This window comes from Notechis scutatus, chromosome 1 (genome assembly GCF_049901735.1).
Source record: "Notechis scutatus isolate UNSWTSFEM ecotype Mainland chromosome 1, rNotScu1.2, whole genome shotgun sequence".
Taxonomy (NCBI): domain Eukaryota; kingdom Metazoa; phylum Chordata; class Lepidosauria; order Squamata; family Elapidae; genus Notechis; species Notechis scutatus.
In genome coordinates, this window is record NC_142009.1 from 322,493,326 (window position 1) to 322,507,797 (window position 14,472).

The 14,472-nt window shown below is 39.0% G+C and overlaps 1 protein-coding gene, 1 long non-coding RNA gene and 1 other non-coding gene across 5 annotated transcripts; 1 reads left to right on the plus strand and 2 right to left on the minus strand.

Moving 5' to 3' along the window:
• The first annotated feature begins 1,817 nt into the window (after nt 1-1,817).
• DNAL4 (dynein axonemal light chain 4) lies at nt 1,818-7,933 on the plus strand. Of its 3 annotated transcripts, none has more exons than XM_026670907.2 (4): nt 1,818-1,914; nt 4,151-4,328; nt 5,327-5,410; nt 7,013-7,933. In XM_026670907.2, exons 2-4 carry the CDS (start codon nt 4,257-4,259, stop codon nt 7,175-7,177), a joined length of 321 nt encoding a protein of 106 aa, XP_026526692.1. In that variant the 5' UTR covers nt 1,818-1,914; nt 4,151-4,256; the 3' UTR covers nt 7,178-7,933. The 3 variants fall into 3 exon arrangements, with proteins under 3 accessions (XP_026526692.1, XP_026526691.1, XP_026526693.1); XM_026670906.2 differs by having other exon boundaries at nt 1,850-2,298; XM_026670908.2 differs by having other exon boundaries at nt 1,882-2,265.
• A 722-nt stretch (nt 7,934-8,655) lies between these two features.
• Nucleotides 8,656-13,114, minus strand: LOC113414162 (uncharacterized). Its single transcript, XR_003371142.2, has 3 exons — nt 12,848-13,114; nt 12,064-12,202; nt 8,656-9,886 (listed from the first exon to the last, which is right to left on the minus strand). It is a non-coding gene; the product is annotated as an uncharacterized LOC113414162 (long non-coding RNA).
• On the minus strand, nt 11,306-11,424 carry LOC113414234 (small nucleolar RNA SNORA26). The gene has a single exon (XR_003371149.1). It is a non-coding gene; the product is annotated as a small nucleolar RNA SNORA26 (small nucleolar RNA).
• Nucleotides 13,115-14,472: the final 1,358 nt, after the last annotated feature.

The window sequence follows — 14,472 nt, forward strand, 5'->3', positions numbered from 1 at the left end:
TGTGACCAAAACTGGATGCAGTATTCTAGGTGTGGTCTTTGTTATCCAAAGACATTTCTGCAGTCATGTGGTCAGCCTGACATCACGGGGCACCGTTACTTCCCACTGAAGTGGTACCTGTTTATCTAGTCAAATTTCATGCTTCCAAACTGTTAGGTTGGCAGGAGCTGGGGTGAGCTCACCCCATCATGTGGTGCTTAGGTTTCGAACCTGACTTTCCACTGACAAGCCTAAAGTCTTAACCACTGAGCCACCACATTGCCCTTTTTGGATCCATCACCAACTCTGGTTCTAAGATTTTGATCTCAATTCATCTTGCTATTTTATGGATTGGATCTCCATTGGACTAAAGCACAGGTGTCGAACAAGCCACGTCATGTTATCATGTGATGTATCACAGTGTTTTTTCTCTTGGCGGAGCTGGGGTGGGTGTAGCCTGTGTGTGATACATCCAGCCCGTGGGCTGCCACTTTGACACCCCTGGACTAAAGCATCACTTAAAATAACAGCTTCTGAGGCTTCAGTCCACTTCACTTCTGTACAATAATATAATTATTTTGATAGACAGTTACAGCTGCCTGCCATATATTTACATCTAATATAATATAATATAATAATATAATATAATAAATATAATATAATAAATATAATATAATATAATATAATATAATATAATATAATATAATATAATATAATATAATATAATATAATATAATAATATAATAAATATAATATAATATAATATAATAAATATAATATAATATAATATAATAATATAATAATATAATATAATATAATAATATAATATAATATAATAATATAAACATAATAAACAGTATCACCAGCTCCTTCTGTCTCAACTTTCTGTAAGGTTTCAAAATTCATATACTTTTCCAAAGGCTTGTATAAATGATTGTTAACTGCTACATTGTCCAAGAAGTGCAAATTTAAAAGTACTGGGAGATTATCCAACATAACTTGCATATTCTACTATTCAAAATCTTCCACTGATCTACACACAAGACCATGTGCATACAGCTAACCAAAAGCTGTTTCAAAGATATTCAAAAAGTTGCTTCTCTACTTACATAATAGTGCTTTCCCCACTTTGTTTGAACTTTTACATTAATATAAAAGCAAAGCAAATATATGCAAGAATTTGGTCACATTTTCTTGAATCTTACAAATGACAAACCAGTGTATTTACGGTATGTTTTCCATTTATATGATCACAACATATTAACCCTTCTTCCTATTCCTTTTTAATTTTAATTCTTTTATTTTGCTTGAAAGTGACCCTTTAAATTTAAATCAATCTATTTAATTTAAAAAGATCCAGATCTCATTGATAACCAGATTGGTGTTACTCCCCTGATGAGATTTTTTTTTTCAATACCAATTCCAATTCCAAGAATAAAGTACATAATCACAGAATCCTCAGGCTGGAACGGACCTTGGAGGTCTTCTAGTTAGAACAAAATAATCTGTAGTTGGGGTTGTGTCTAGAAGGAGAGCACTCAATTAACTCACTTTGGGGAGAACAAAAGTTGTCCAGTGTGCTATCTATGTAATGCCGTAATTATATCTTCGCATGAAACTCTCCTCTAGTTTTCTACAGGATAAATTACGAAACAGAGAGAAACTTCTCTCCCTCTCAAACTTATTCTACTAATCTCCTTAGGCAAATTGTGGACACCTATCACTCCAAGTCCCAATAAAATTGTGGAGGTGATTTAGGTCCCCTCCGCATATAGGCAATACTTGCACCCTATCCGTGCTCTCCACCTTTTACCGCCGCCCAATGGCAAATTGGAAGGCGGGACTTCCGGCGCCGGTTGCTAAGACAAGCACGTTTCTTTCCTTAACAACGGCAAGAAGTCTGGCTTTGGGGGGCTCGGGGTCGAGGTGACGCAGGTGAGACGTACCGCCGAGTGCTCGTTTGGGGCTCCCGGCGTGGACGGAGCCGCTTCTCGCTTCCTCCTTGGACCGGGCGGCGTTCACCGGCCCCACGCCTTTCCTTTGGCGGGTCTGGTCCTCCCGAGAGTGCCGCCCGCCGCTGCTTTTAGCCGGGTCTTAGAGGACTCCTTTCTCCAGAGCGGCTGGGTGGGACTGTCCCACATTCCAGCCCGTGTATGATCCGCGGGCGGAGGCGAGCATCTGAGCGGGGCTCGGGAAGATGAAGCGGCTCGCCTGGGTTCTAAAAGAAGGCAGCCGAATCATTGTTTCAGCCGGCTCTGCGGTTCTTCCTCGCCGCTCCTTTCGGAGGTGCGTGAGAGGAAATTCGGATTTACACTTAAGGTATACAGGCATGCCTTCGGTTAGGTCTGGATCTGAAGAGGTGGTTTACTCTCCCGCCGGCCTTGAATTGTGGGGGAAAGAGGGGGGGGAATGAACCTTTGAGCATGTGCAGAGTGTCTGTTTGCCCCCACGAAATGAGTAGCTGGAGCCTAGCCCTTGCCTAGATAGAAAGCTTTCTGGGTCTGGAAATGTACTTTTTTTTAATGAATAAAATAGCAGGCCTTGTTATTTGATTATGGGTAGGAACTATAAGAAATAAAGAACTATAAGAGATAAGGAACTATTCTCCTTAGCAATGAAGTGGACCGCAGAATCTTATTTATTTTTTTCCTTAATATTTGACAAGTCATTCTATAAATGAAAGGGATCCAAAATCAAGTCACCCAAATGGATCTTTTGATTGTGCCTCAATAGGACATTGGATTGATTCTGATTCCATGTGATAGTCAGATCAAAAGTTACTACTATTTTTGTGTATCATCTGTATATCTAAATACACAGATGAGTCACCACCTCTAACCTCAGGCTATGGGTTTTCAAAAGAACAGAATGGTTGAAAGTTATTAACCCACAGTATAGTTTTTGCTACAATTGCCACTTGGTGAAACCGCGTTTCACTAATTTTGTGGGGAAACCACAGTGGGATAGTTTACTTGGAGGCTATGCAACCTTAATGTCTTAATGTCTCAAGATTATTGAAACAGTTGGCTTACAAAATAATTCAAAAACAACATAGCAAGAAAAGAATGATACAAAGATACAAGACAATATCTTTTATACAAAGATATGGCAACACAGTTTTACAGTTACAATATTTAAAAGATTTTTTAAATGTCCTAGTACCTCGAAAATCACTTTTCCTGTAAGACACAAAAAAATCTTAACATTAACAATTTTTTGATAGTAATGGAAGGTTATTTGCCTAAGATTCCAGCATTTGGATAGCAAGATGGTAATTCCTTCCAGTTTTTGACGTCTCTTAAATTTTGTTTTCCAAGGAGGCAGAGTTACTGTCTGCATTTTTGTATTTTGATTTATTTTACTATTCATCCTTTAGTAGTTGCTTCTTACAATTTGCAATGAAAGATTTTTCATTTGAAATGAAAAAATTTTTTTAAATGTATCATATGCCAAGTGTATGGAGTATCTACCGTGTGTTGCCTATAAACAGCATACCGAATGATGATATGTGATATTTTTAGAAGAAATGCAGCATGTTGATATGCTTCTAGTATCACCCAGTATTGTGCCCAGATGATAGACTAATTCTTACTTATCCACATCTTCCATTATTTTTTATGGAGCTACAGAATAATGTCTTGGTGATTTGGAAATTCATTATTTGAAACCGGCTTACACTGAAAGATACTAATGTTCCCTCTAAGACTAATGTCTCTTACTCTAAAGATAGCTGATTTATAGATTCTCCAGGAAGAGATTTTCTTCTTATACTACACTTTAAATGTTTAAAATATATGATTGCACCAGATTGACCAAGTCATTAGCTGTTAATTCCACTGGGGGGAAAAGAGAGCTAAGCTAGTTCCTTATCTGAAAGAGTAAAAAATGTATACATGACTTGCTGTTTCTGAAACTCTGACTCCCAATATGGAAATTAACAAGTGGCAATAATTTAGTCAAATAGATCATCACAGGCACCATAATTCAAGTTTTTCATTATTGTAACTATTTGAAGCCTGCTTATTTTAACAATATTAGAATAAAAAAACCTGTAGACAAATGTAATTGTCATTTAAATGACCGCTTATTTTTAATTCTCTTAAAAGGGTTTGCCTGTATTATATTCTAAATATTATGCTATATTGTTTTTTTCCTTTATTTTTCTATATAGCCAAAGGTATTTTTCCAAAACTGACCTGAATTCACATTGCTAGCCTATACGGGATTGGTTCCCTTCAAGATATTCTGCCCCCACTTGAAATCACAGTGGACAAACAATGGCAGACACCGGGGAGGGGAAAAAAGAAGAAGCAGATTATAAGAGACTTCACAGCTTTCCACTGATTAGGGTAAGGATGGAGGTGAAGAGAGATGATACATTCCCAATCAGGAAATACTGAAATTTGATGCTGTTTTTATATCTTAAATTTGCCACAAAATCTAACCAGAAGAGTGAGAGGAAGGACAACTACCGTAGTTGCCATAGTGACTGAAGAATTATTAGTTTATCTGTGAAAATCTGATTACTCAAGGTACACAGAGCACCCCTGATCAAAATGTGCATTTCTGACCCTCGTAGCTTAGTAAGCATCATCATCTTTCATGGCTCTTTTGTACGCTATCTAGCCATGTTTTCTATCGTGTATCTATGATGAAGAAATCTTTGCTATGGACCCAAGGAAGCTGATACTGCTTTGTGTTACATAATGCTTGCAAAGTTTTCTAATCAAGGAGAGTCTACTCTCCCCTCCATTTTTGAATGATGAAATGTGGCTCATTCGAAAGCTGGCCTAAGAGGATCATTCCAAGGTCTTAGGTAAGGTCAAAAATCAGGCTTAAGATTTTTGTATGCATGAAGATGGGAAAAAATTGGTGGTAACTACAACAGAGGAATGGCTGGTGAACATGATCAATATGCTTGAAATGGCTATTTGTTTGATTAAAGAGAAGACAGTATTGCATTTATTGGCGACTAGAAAACACTTAAGGATTTTTTGCATTAAAGACAAAAATGAGTGTTGACTCTTGCAGGCACTGGCTTGGCACAAATGGCTGCAGGAGAGAGGCTGTGAGAGTTTCTTCATTAACCATGACAAAGTGGCATGTGTGAAGCTTTCCCCCCTTGTGCGACATGTGTGAGAAAGGAGGGAGACAAGGATCACTGGGGAGAAAGTCTGTAGATTGCTATTCTTTGTGCTTAATTGTCTGTAATGAATAAAGGCAAATTTAGTGGGAGAGAATTGAATCCTTCTATTCATGTCTTAGCATCTGTTTATGATTTAATAGGCATTAACCAATCCTGACTTAATGCTGACCGAGATCCTCTATGTTTATAATTTTTCCCCAGCATTCAGACATGCCAGAAGAAATGCGAGTCGAGGCCATGGAATTATGTGTCACTGCATGTGAAAAATATGCCACCAACAATGAGGTACTGACACTAAAACCTGTATATCTACACCAGATATGCTTGAATTAATTTTTAACCACCTCTTCCTAAAAGGAAAGGTAATAGGAGAAGCAATAAATCTATGTTTTTATAGATTCTGATGCTATTTATATATATAAAAAGCAGTAATCATAGCTGGTATGAATGCCCTCTTTACCTCTGCCTTTGATGCCAAATCCCTTTCTATACTGAAATGATAATAGAGCATTTCCCCCCAACATGATCCTTTTATGTTAAAACTTAGCATTGCATAATATGATTATTGTTAACTCTGGTGATGTTTTTGTAACTGTCTCAGCAGTGTTGCATGAATGTAGCCCCCTCAGTTTGCACATAGTTGTTTCCGTTGGAGGAATTGGATTCAGTTCTTATTTAGGGCAGAAAAATGCCTGCTAAGTTCCATTCAAGCATCCAGGAAACTGTGTTCATCACGCAAGCGCTTTAGATTTTATTTATTTATATTTCCTATTTCTAAACCGACCATCTCCCTCAGAGATAGATAAACTGTGTTCCCAACCTATGTCACTCAGATGACATTGACTCCTACAGGCACTGGTTTAGCGCATATGGCTGCAGGAGAGAAGCTGTGGTGGTTTCTTCAATGATCAGGACAAAGCAGTACATGTGGGGCTTTCCCCGCCGGCACATTTGTGCAAGATGTCATTTAAGCAAGGTCAGGAAGAAAGTAGGAGTTTGTGTTCCTAATATTTCAACTGATGGAGCAAGTAGGATAAAAATATTTTGTTACTGTGTTAACTATTCTGGCAATAAGTACAGGTAGCCCTCGACTTACAGTCACAACTGAAACCAGAATTTCTCTTGCTAAGCAGGACAGTTGAGTCAGTCATGTCCAATTTCACCTTTTTTCTTTTTTGCCAGAGTTGTTAAGCCAATCACTGCAGTTGTTAAGTGAATCATGTGTTTGTTAAGTGGGTCCAGCTTCCCCTATTGACTTTGCTTGTCAGAAGCAGGCTGGGAAGGTAACAAATGATGATCACATGACACTAGGTTGTTGCAATTATCTTAAATGCATGCCAGTTAACAAGCATCTGAATTTTGATATGACCATGGGGGCGTTGCAATAATGAAATGAAGCTGAGGCATTTTTTCAATGCCATTTTAACTTTGAATGAAAGATTGTAAGTCCAGGACACCTGCATGCTAATGTACTCCTATCAACTGTTTTGTGAGTGATCAGGTATCAACACATATTTACCTGCAACTCAGGCTATTCCTTTGTGCAATCCTCAAAAAAAAAATCAAGTCAGATTTAGCTCCTGACTTCCTGAATAAGGACGTGGTTTTCATGGCAAGAGTACAGATGTGGCTTACTACTACCTTTTTAGAATGTTTTTGGATTTTTTTTCATCTAGATTACAGCCCTGTTCTTCCTGGATATCAAAGGCTATGGGCTGCTTAGCTTTGCTGCCCAACATTGCCCAGATGTATGCTACCTGCTGGAACAGTCCATACCTTTTGTTCTAGTAATTTTTTGTGAGATAAAAAGTACATTCCATTTTAGTAACTTGTTACTTTTTTTCCCCCTTTTGGTTTCTGTTCCCTTCCATGTCACTTTTCCTTCAGAGCGCTGCCAAGATGATCAAAGAGACAATGGACAAGAAATTTGGATCTTCCTGGCACGTAGTGATTGGGGAAGGGTTCGGCTTTGAAATCACCCATGAAGTGAAGAATTTGCTCTACATGTTCTTTGGAGGCAGCCTAGCAGTTTGTGTTTGGAAATGCTCCTGACACATTTTTCGCTGTTGAAGCTCATCACAAGCAGGATACTTTCCCCCCTAGACTTTTAATTGGTTTTGTACAATTTAAAGGGCAGCTTTATTTTTAATAACAAATAATATTGGGCTTTTTCTTATTTATATGCAAGTTTATGAGATATATTTAGTGTGTATCTGTAAATCTGTTCGAGCTACCTAATCCAGCTCATAAGTGTTTTGATTCTGATTTTACCAATGTGTCTTCTTGCTTAGAGGTGGGATTGTGCAAGAGCGATTGGGTTTATGAAGCCATACATTGGAGGTAGTGTGAGAATTTTAACCCAAGTTTGCTGCTACTTCTCCTTGCTATCCTTCCCACTTTCTGAGAGCAGACCCAAAAAGGCAGCTTTCGTTCTGCCTGGATGGCAGCTGCATGGTTGAGAAACCTAAGCCAGTGGATGGTTGCTGAAATGATTTTGCCTCACCACCTCACTACACCTAAAGAGCACTGATATAATTTGTGTAGCATATGATGCAGAAATAGAGATATTTTGCCTAGCATGGGGTGCGAATATCATGCCAATATGTTCAGAAACTGGTAATGGAAAGAATGGACCTGACCTGCCAGTTTCTTATACTTCTAAGTACAATTGTACTTCCATTTTGTAGGCTGATGCCATCAGAGGTGTTTGATTAATGGAATGATCCTAATTGTATTTTCTATATCCCTTATTAGAATTTGGAATGGAAAGGGGATTTACTTTTTGCAATAAAAACTTTTTTAAATGCATGACTCCTGAGATTCTAGAATTTTGTGTGCCCAGAAATGATGGGAGACCTGTATGTACCAGCTTTACAATAGGATAGGGGATCCTACTTGCAACATGACTGAATTCAGTGGTATCCTTGTTAATGCTTATGCCACAATATTGTGGGTCACCTCCAGCTTTCTTGAGAGCAATGAGCAGGATCGTATTCCTTAATTTTTAGTTTCCCTCTAGAGTTGATGGGCAATCCCAAAATGTGTCTTACTTAGCATATCCCAAATATGTGATATGCACTCATGAACTTCAAATCTCTGGTTAGCCTTAATGTCACATTGCACCATCCCATAAAATGGTTAACCACTACAGAATTATTCCACTGAAATGTAACAGGACAAATGGTTTATCCCTTCAGAAAAAGAAGCTTGCATACTTTTCCTTCTTTTACCCTAGTATCTGGCCAGCAAATTACGTACTATGCAACAAAACTGCTTCCCAGCACAAATTTTTGAACACAGTTGAATTGGAACCACTATCCAAGGATGTTCCCATTACCACATTAATGGTATTAGAATGTATCAACTAACCCATATGGCTGCATTTAAGCCATCCATCAGTTATCAAATAGCGGCCTTACTATCATATCATATGGCCTGATTAAACTGGATCCAGATAATCAACATCTTTCAAGTAAAACTAGAGTTAAGAGGTCATTGCCATCTTTGCCCCAAAATAGAATGTATGAGAGTAGAACTAGAGATTTGTTTATTTCAGAAAATCATACAGCTGTTCATCTTAACTGGGCAGCCAAGAAACAATGTGAACATTAATAAAAAGCAGTATAAAACTATACAGAATACATGATCCAAACTGGGTCAATCACCAGGACCAGATTAGTCTTCCAGGTTTAGAGACTCCTGATGGAGTCCATCCTCGGGGAACTTCCCTCTCACCAGAATGGGCTATTAGATGCATAGTATTTATGTGGTGCCTGGTTGTGTGTGGCATTGATTGTTGATTGGGGCATTAAATTGATTTTGTTTCCTTCTATTGCCAAGTCCTTGTTCTTCATCTAAGTGCCTAATAAGCTGATAAATTGGCACTCCTTTTGACTGACTAGGGATCCATTTCCCAGGCTTCAATAATTTCACTATTTTTGTACTGCTCAGCCAACAATCTTAATGGTATAAAATTCAATTTATGTCCTTGTTCATTGCAATGTGAGACTCCCAATGAGTTTGGATCTCCGTGTCTGACCACTCACTTATGTTCTTGCAATCTAGTAGTTAGCTTCCTCCCCATCTGCCCTACCAGAGGGGATCTGGTAGATTACATTGGAAATATCTCCCCCTTCAACTGATCTTTACAATGCATGATCTGTCCTCATATGGTAGCCTTTGGGCGGTGTGCAATGCCTGCTTGCATTCTACTGTTTGTGAAATGTTTTTGATGTATGGTAGTGTGCCATAAAGTTGGTCCTCTGCCTTCTTTCTTCTTCCCTGCACAGGAATCTTGTAATAAATGCTTGTGGATATCCATTTGTCATACAGAATACAGTTCATCCCTGCCCTCCAATCAATTTCTTTTGAAGCGAGGAGGAAAAATAAGCCATTTTCATTAGGTGCAATCCCTCCCAGACCAATTTTATCAGACAAAGGGGGGGAAGGTGAACAAAACATGGTGAGCATCTATTTTACATCTACATTTCTGAAATCTACAAGATGAAAAAACAAAACAGGACAAGCAGATGGCCAATATACCTGTATGATCTGCCCCAACAGTGGATCCAAGTCCATTTTATCTATGAATAAAATCCAGTATTTTTTCCTCGTAGCTCTAGGGCACAAGGCAAATACTCAGAAAAATTCATGGTCAAGTATGAAGTTGAAGCCAGATATTTTCAGGATAAATTAGACATCACAAGATTATTCTTCAGTGAAGTCAGCCACAAGTCACTTTACCAATATGGCGTTTTCTTTCTATGAAAAATTGGGGAAAAATAGATCATTCATGGTGCCAACAAGTGCATGCTACATCTGAAATAAACCTCATAACCCTTTGACATTGCCCCATGGAGGTACCTTATTTATTAGAACCAAGTTTAAAATAAGAGGGAAAGCCATCCAAAACCCAGAAGCCAAACATTAAGCAATAAACAATCATTTCTGTTCCTTGTTCCTAATTCCATCCCTGTTAATGTTCTGGAAATCCCACCAGACATGCTTATATCCTCAGGCCTGGAAATTGCAGGCCTGGATATTTTAAAATGATTGTCATTGTGGTTTATATTCATTTTCCCCTGTGCATGTGGTATCAGAATAGGAGAGTTGGAAGGGACCTCTGAGGTCTTCTAGTCCAACCCCCTGCCCAGGCAGGAAATCCTATACTATTTCAGACAAATGGTTGTCCAATCTCTTAAAAATCTCCAGTGTTGCAGTTCCACTGATTGTTCTGTCAGGAAATTTCTCCTTAGTTCTAAGTTGTTTCTCTCCTTGATGAGTTTCCACCCATTGCTTCTTGTCCTGCCCTCAGGTGCTTTGGAGAATAGACAGACCTCCTTTTCTTTGTGGCAGCCCCTTAGATATTGGGACACTTTATCATCCTTAGTCGTTCTTTTCATTAAACTAGACATACCCAATTTCTTCAGCAGTTCCCATTTTAGTCTCCAGTCCCCTAATCTTTATTGCTCTGCACTCTATCTATATCTAGAGTCTCAACATTTTTATACCATTGCAATAAGAAAAAATTATAATGTAGTTTTTATATCTCAATGATTGTTTTATATTTTTAATAATAGTTTTATACGTTTATTGTTTTACAATTATTGTATGGCCAGCCAGAGTCACTTTTTGTGAAATTGACAGCTGTATAAATTTCACAAATAAATCAGGATTTAAGATGTGTAACACCAGTTAGTAAACATATTTACTATTAATTTCTCAAGGGAACAATTTATTATTAGCACATTTCATCTTTATTTTGTACAATTTATTGCTGCAGAAATGATGCTCCTGTCTCCCATTTTCCCCATAATACCCAGTCTGTGAGATTGGATCAGCTAAGAGAATGAGCTCACACCAAACTGGCTCTTAATCTATAGAAATGCATAGTACTCTGGAATCTTTCAATTCTAGCAGAATATAAATAAGGAAAATATAAATACTTTTCATATATAATTCTATAGTGATACTTGATGAAATATCCAGGCATCTGGTTTAAAAGAAAATAACCTGCCAGTAAAAGGCTAATTTGCACTAAAAAAACTATGAACCATGAAGCAAACTACTCTAAAAGCCCAACTCACATTACAATGTGTAATAAAAAGTTCAAGTTGTTTCTCATAACAGCACTGGCTATTCTTGAATAACATGGTCTTCTAGCATAATACATTTACTAAGAATTGTTTCTCCCGACAGGATCCAGAGAAAAGTTTCACCCTCACCTCTGGGTTTAAGAGAGAATTTACTTTACCCCTCTATATTGGCCACTTAAAGCACCATCAGCCTTAAGAGGGCAAAGCTGAAAGGGGGAGATGAATTCCAGACATAGGTCCACCTCTAATTACAACTGACTGAAGTTGGTAATTCTGCAAGTGATAATTTTTTATCCATTGTTGTGGCAATGGATAAATTGTAGATTGGGTTTTTTTTCCAAATCTGAGATTGTGAGGTTTTTTAAAAGTATCCTTTCCAGATATGCTTTGAGATCTGGTGGAGGAAAGGAACCCATTCACCAGCTTCTCAATCAAGTCAACAAAAATCAAAATCTACAAGGAAATAAACAGAATAAGAATTAGAAGGGACCTTGGAGGTCCAATTGCCTGCTCAATATACCATTCCAGACATGTTGCTCAGTCTTTTCTTAAAAGCCTCCAATGATGAAGCATCCGCAACTTCTGAAGGCAAAATAAGGTGGAGCCATTCTCTTAAGAATTTAAAAGTAAAGAATCTTTCGATGAATCCAAAATAACACAAGCCAATGAATGGGATTATCAACAGTTTAAACCTAAATAGGTACTTTACTTTGAAATTGGATGCATCATGGAAAACAGTCTCCGAGGTGCCTGATAGCCAGAATGTGGCCAGCTTAATTAGGTATATAAACTGAACTAAAAGAAGTAATTTATCCACATGAAAAAGAGTGAAAGAAAATTTACCATTGTTTTCTAACAGAGGGAAGAGCTGCTGCTTCAGACACTACATTCCTCTCATTCAGCAGAATCACTTCTGCAAAAACCAACAATTTCATCACAGGCCATTTTTTGTAAGCAAACAAGTTATCCCTTGGGTCTGTGCCTAGAACAGAATAAAAAAAAAGAACCAACAAATGTTGATGTAAAGAGCTCAAAACAGTCAATTAATATAGTCACAGAGCAGGGGTCCCCAAATTTGGCAAGTTAAGACTTATGGACTTCAACTCCCAGAATTCTCCAGCTGGGTGTTGAAGTCCACAAGTCTTAAAGTTGCCAAATTTGGAGACCTCTGTCATAGACCTTAACCAGGCCTATCTGAACCTTTTTTTCGTGTAGTTGTTTGTGTGTGTTGGTTATAAAAAGCAAGTTCAGCTATAGTAAATTTTGTCACCTTAACCTCGTTTCTTGGTCATTTATGAAGAATTTATCGTAACAACTCAATAGCCGTACATCGAATGGCAGTTTCTACATAGGAATACAATCTAAGTTGAGTCTAATAACGAGGTATCCTTCCCGCCTGCCGTTGCCAATCCCGTAACAAAGCCCGGGATTTGCCCTTATAATATACATCCCGCGTGCCCAAAGCGTTGTTTCTCACGACAGGATCCGAAGGCGGAGACCCAACCCCGCCCCAGGTTTCGGTGAGAGCGCGCTCTACCCCCCTGTGTTGACCATCCTAAAGCACAGACTGCTTCGGAGGCGCGAAGTTTAAGGGGCCGAGAAAAGACGCGGGAGCTTCGACCCTTACCCTGCGCCCCTGCATATACCCTTCACGGGCAAGGCCTCCGGGCCTTCCCTTCGGCTGCTGGGCTTCCTGCGGGAGGGCCCGGCTTTCGTTCCCTTCGCCCGCCAGCTTCTTCTTGCGCCCCGCCATCTTCCCCGCCTCCCGCCGCGGCCTGATGCAAAGGAGCCGCAATTGCAAGAGACCCACGACGCCTCTCAGGCCGGGCGAGAAAAGAACGTGGGAGGCGCCCGCCGGGTTTATATAGCCCAACAAAGGCGATCCCGCGAGACTGCCCTGGCTGAGAAAGGGGCGCGCAAAGGCGGGGCAAGAGGAAAGAAAAAAAAAAAAGAGGGGGGGCGGGATGTGAAAACCACCCGCGCCGGTTTTGCCGCGGAAGTGGCTGTGGGGGCTTCATTGGTTCAGCAAACGGGCATCGTCTACGCAAACGAGAATATCTTATTAAAAAATAAATATATGATTGGAAGCAAGCGCATAAATGTTCTTCCACTCCGGTTTTGAGGAGGGACGGATGTTTGGTGTAATTTATTTTGAAATAATATTAACCTTTGAGCGGTTTTGCTTCAAGAGGGAAGGAAAAACTCCCCAGGATTTCCAGGTCATGGTTGTCCCAAAGGTGCTTTTCAAAAGACAACTGGACTTTTTGGGGGGTGGGGTGGGGGGTTCCGTTGAAAACGTTTCGCTTCTCATCCGAGCAGCTTTTTCAGTTCTGGCTTCTGAAGAAGTTTCTTGGATGAGAAGCGAAACATTTTCAAGGGGAAATAAAACCGAAGAAAGTCCAGTTGGGATCTGCAAGATGGATGGAACAAAGCTGAGAGGAAGGCGCTTGTTTGTGTGTATGTGTGTTGAGCACATACCTGCCACGCAGTCTTACTCCATTGTTTTCCTTCGAGAAGCAGAGAAATCTTTACAACTTTTATTTTTACCTTTGAACCAAACCTTTGATCTGGTCGATAGGAAGATTTAACCAGAGAAGTGACAAGATTTTACTGCAACATGTATCCTGAATCTTACAAATTACTTTGTAACTTGCATATAGTTTTGTAAGTTACAGTTCCACCCGTTGTATAAGATGCTTCATGGATTTAAGTAAAAAGCTTTAACCTAGGGTTCATAATTAATACTACTATATCACAAAGATATCTGGCCAACGATGAAATATTTGTTTTGTGTCTGGACACTAGTTTTTGCAAAAAAAAAAAAAAAAAGACTAAAGAGAATTTGGTGTTATAACCCTATACAATATGCAGTTCTATTTTCCTTTTAAAAGTTGTCTTTGATTACCGGTAGCTGCACCTTCTCTAACACTGTAGTATTCATCTGAACACAAAACATTTGTTATATATATATATGTGTGTGTGTGTGTTAAGTTTTCGTGGGTAATTACATGTATGGCATTCAGCTTTGTTCGGCTATTTTCCCACGTCATAGTAGTTGTGCTTTTAAAGTTGTAGCGACGTTTTGGCAGAATCTCATCTGCCATCATCAGGCTTCTGTATAGTGTTCATCTGTGAGTCAGGCTTTTACAGTGGTTTCAGATTTGAATTTGGGGCAGCCTATTGCTGTGCCAGAATGGTTTTTTCTTCATCCTGATTGGTTGAGAGTCTTGGTCTGTGTTTATTGGTCTTGGA

Bases quoted from the DNA above. Each gene is read 5' to 3' on its own strand.
- DNAL4 (XM_026670907.2), top strand. From the start codon at position 4,257: ATGGCAGACACCGGGGAGGGGAAAAAAGAAGAAGCAGATTATAAGAGA. The intron at 4,329-5,326 runs GTAAGGATGGAG...ATTTTTCCCCAG, and splicing joins ACAGCTTTCCACTGATTAGG to CATTCAGACATGCCAGAAGA. The intron at 5,411-7,012 runs GTACTGACACTA...CTTTTCCTTCAG, and splicing joins AATATGCCACCAACAATGAG to AGCGCTGCCAAGATGATCAA.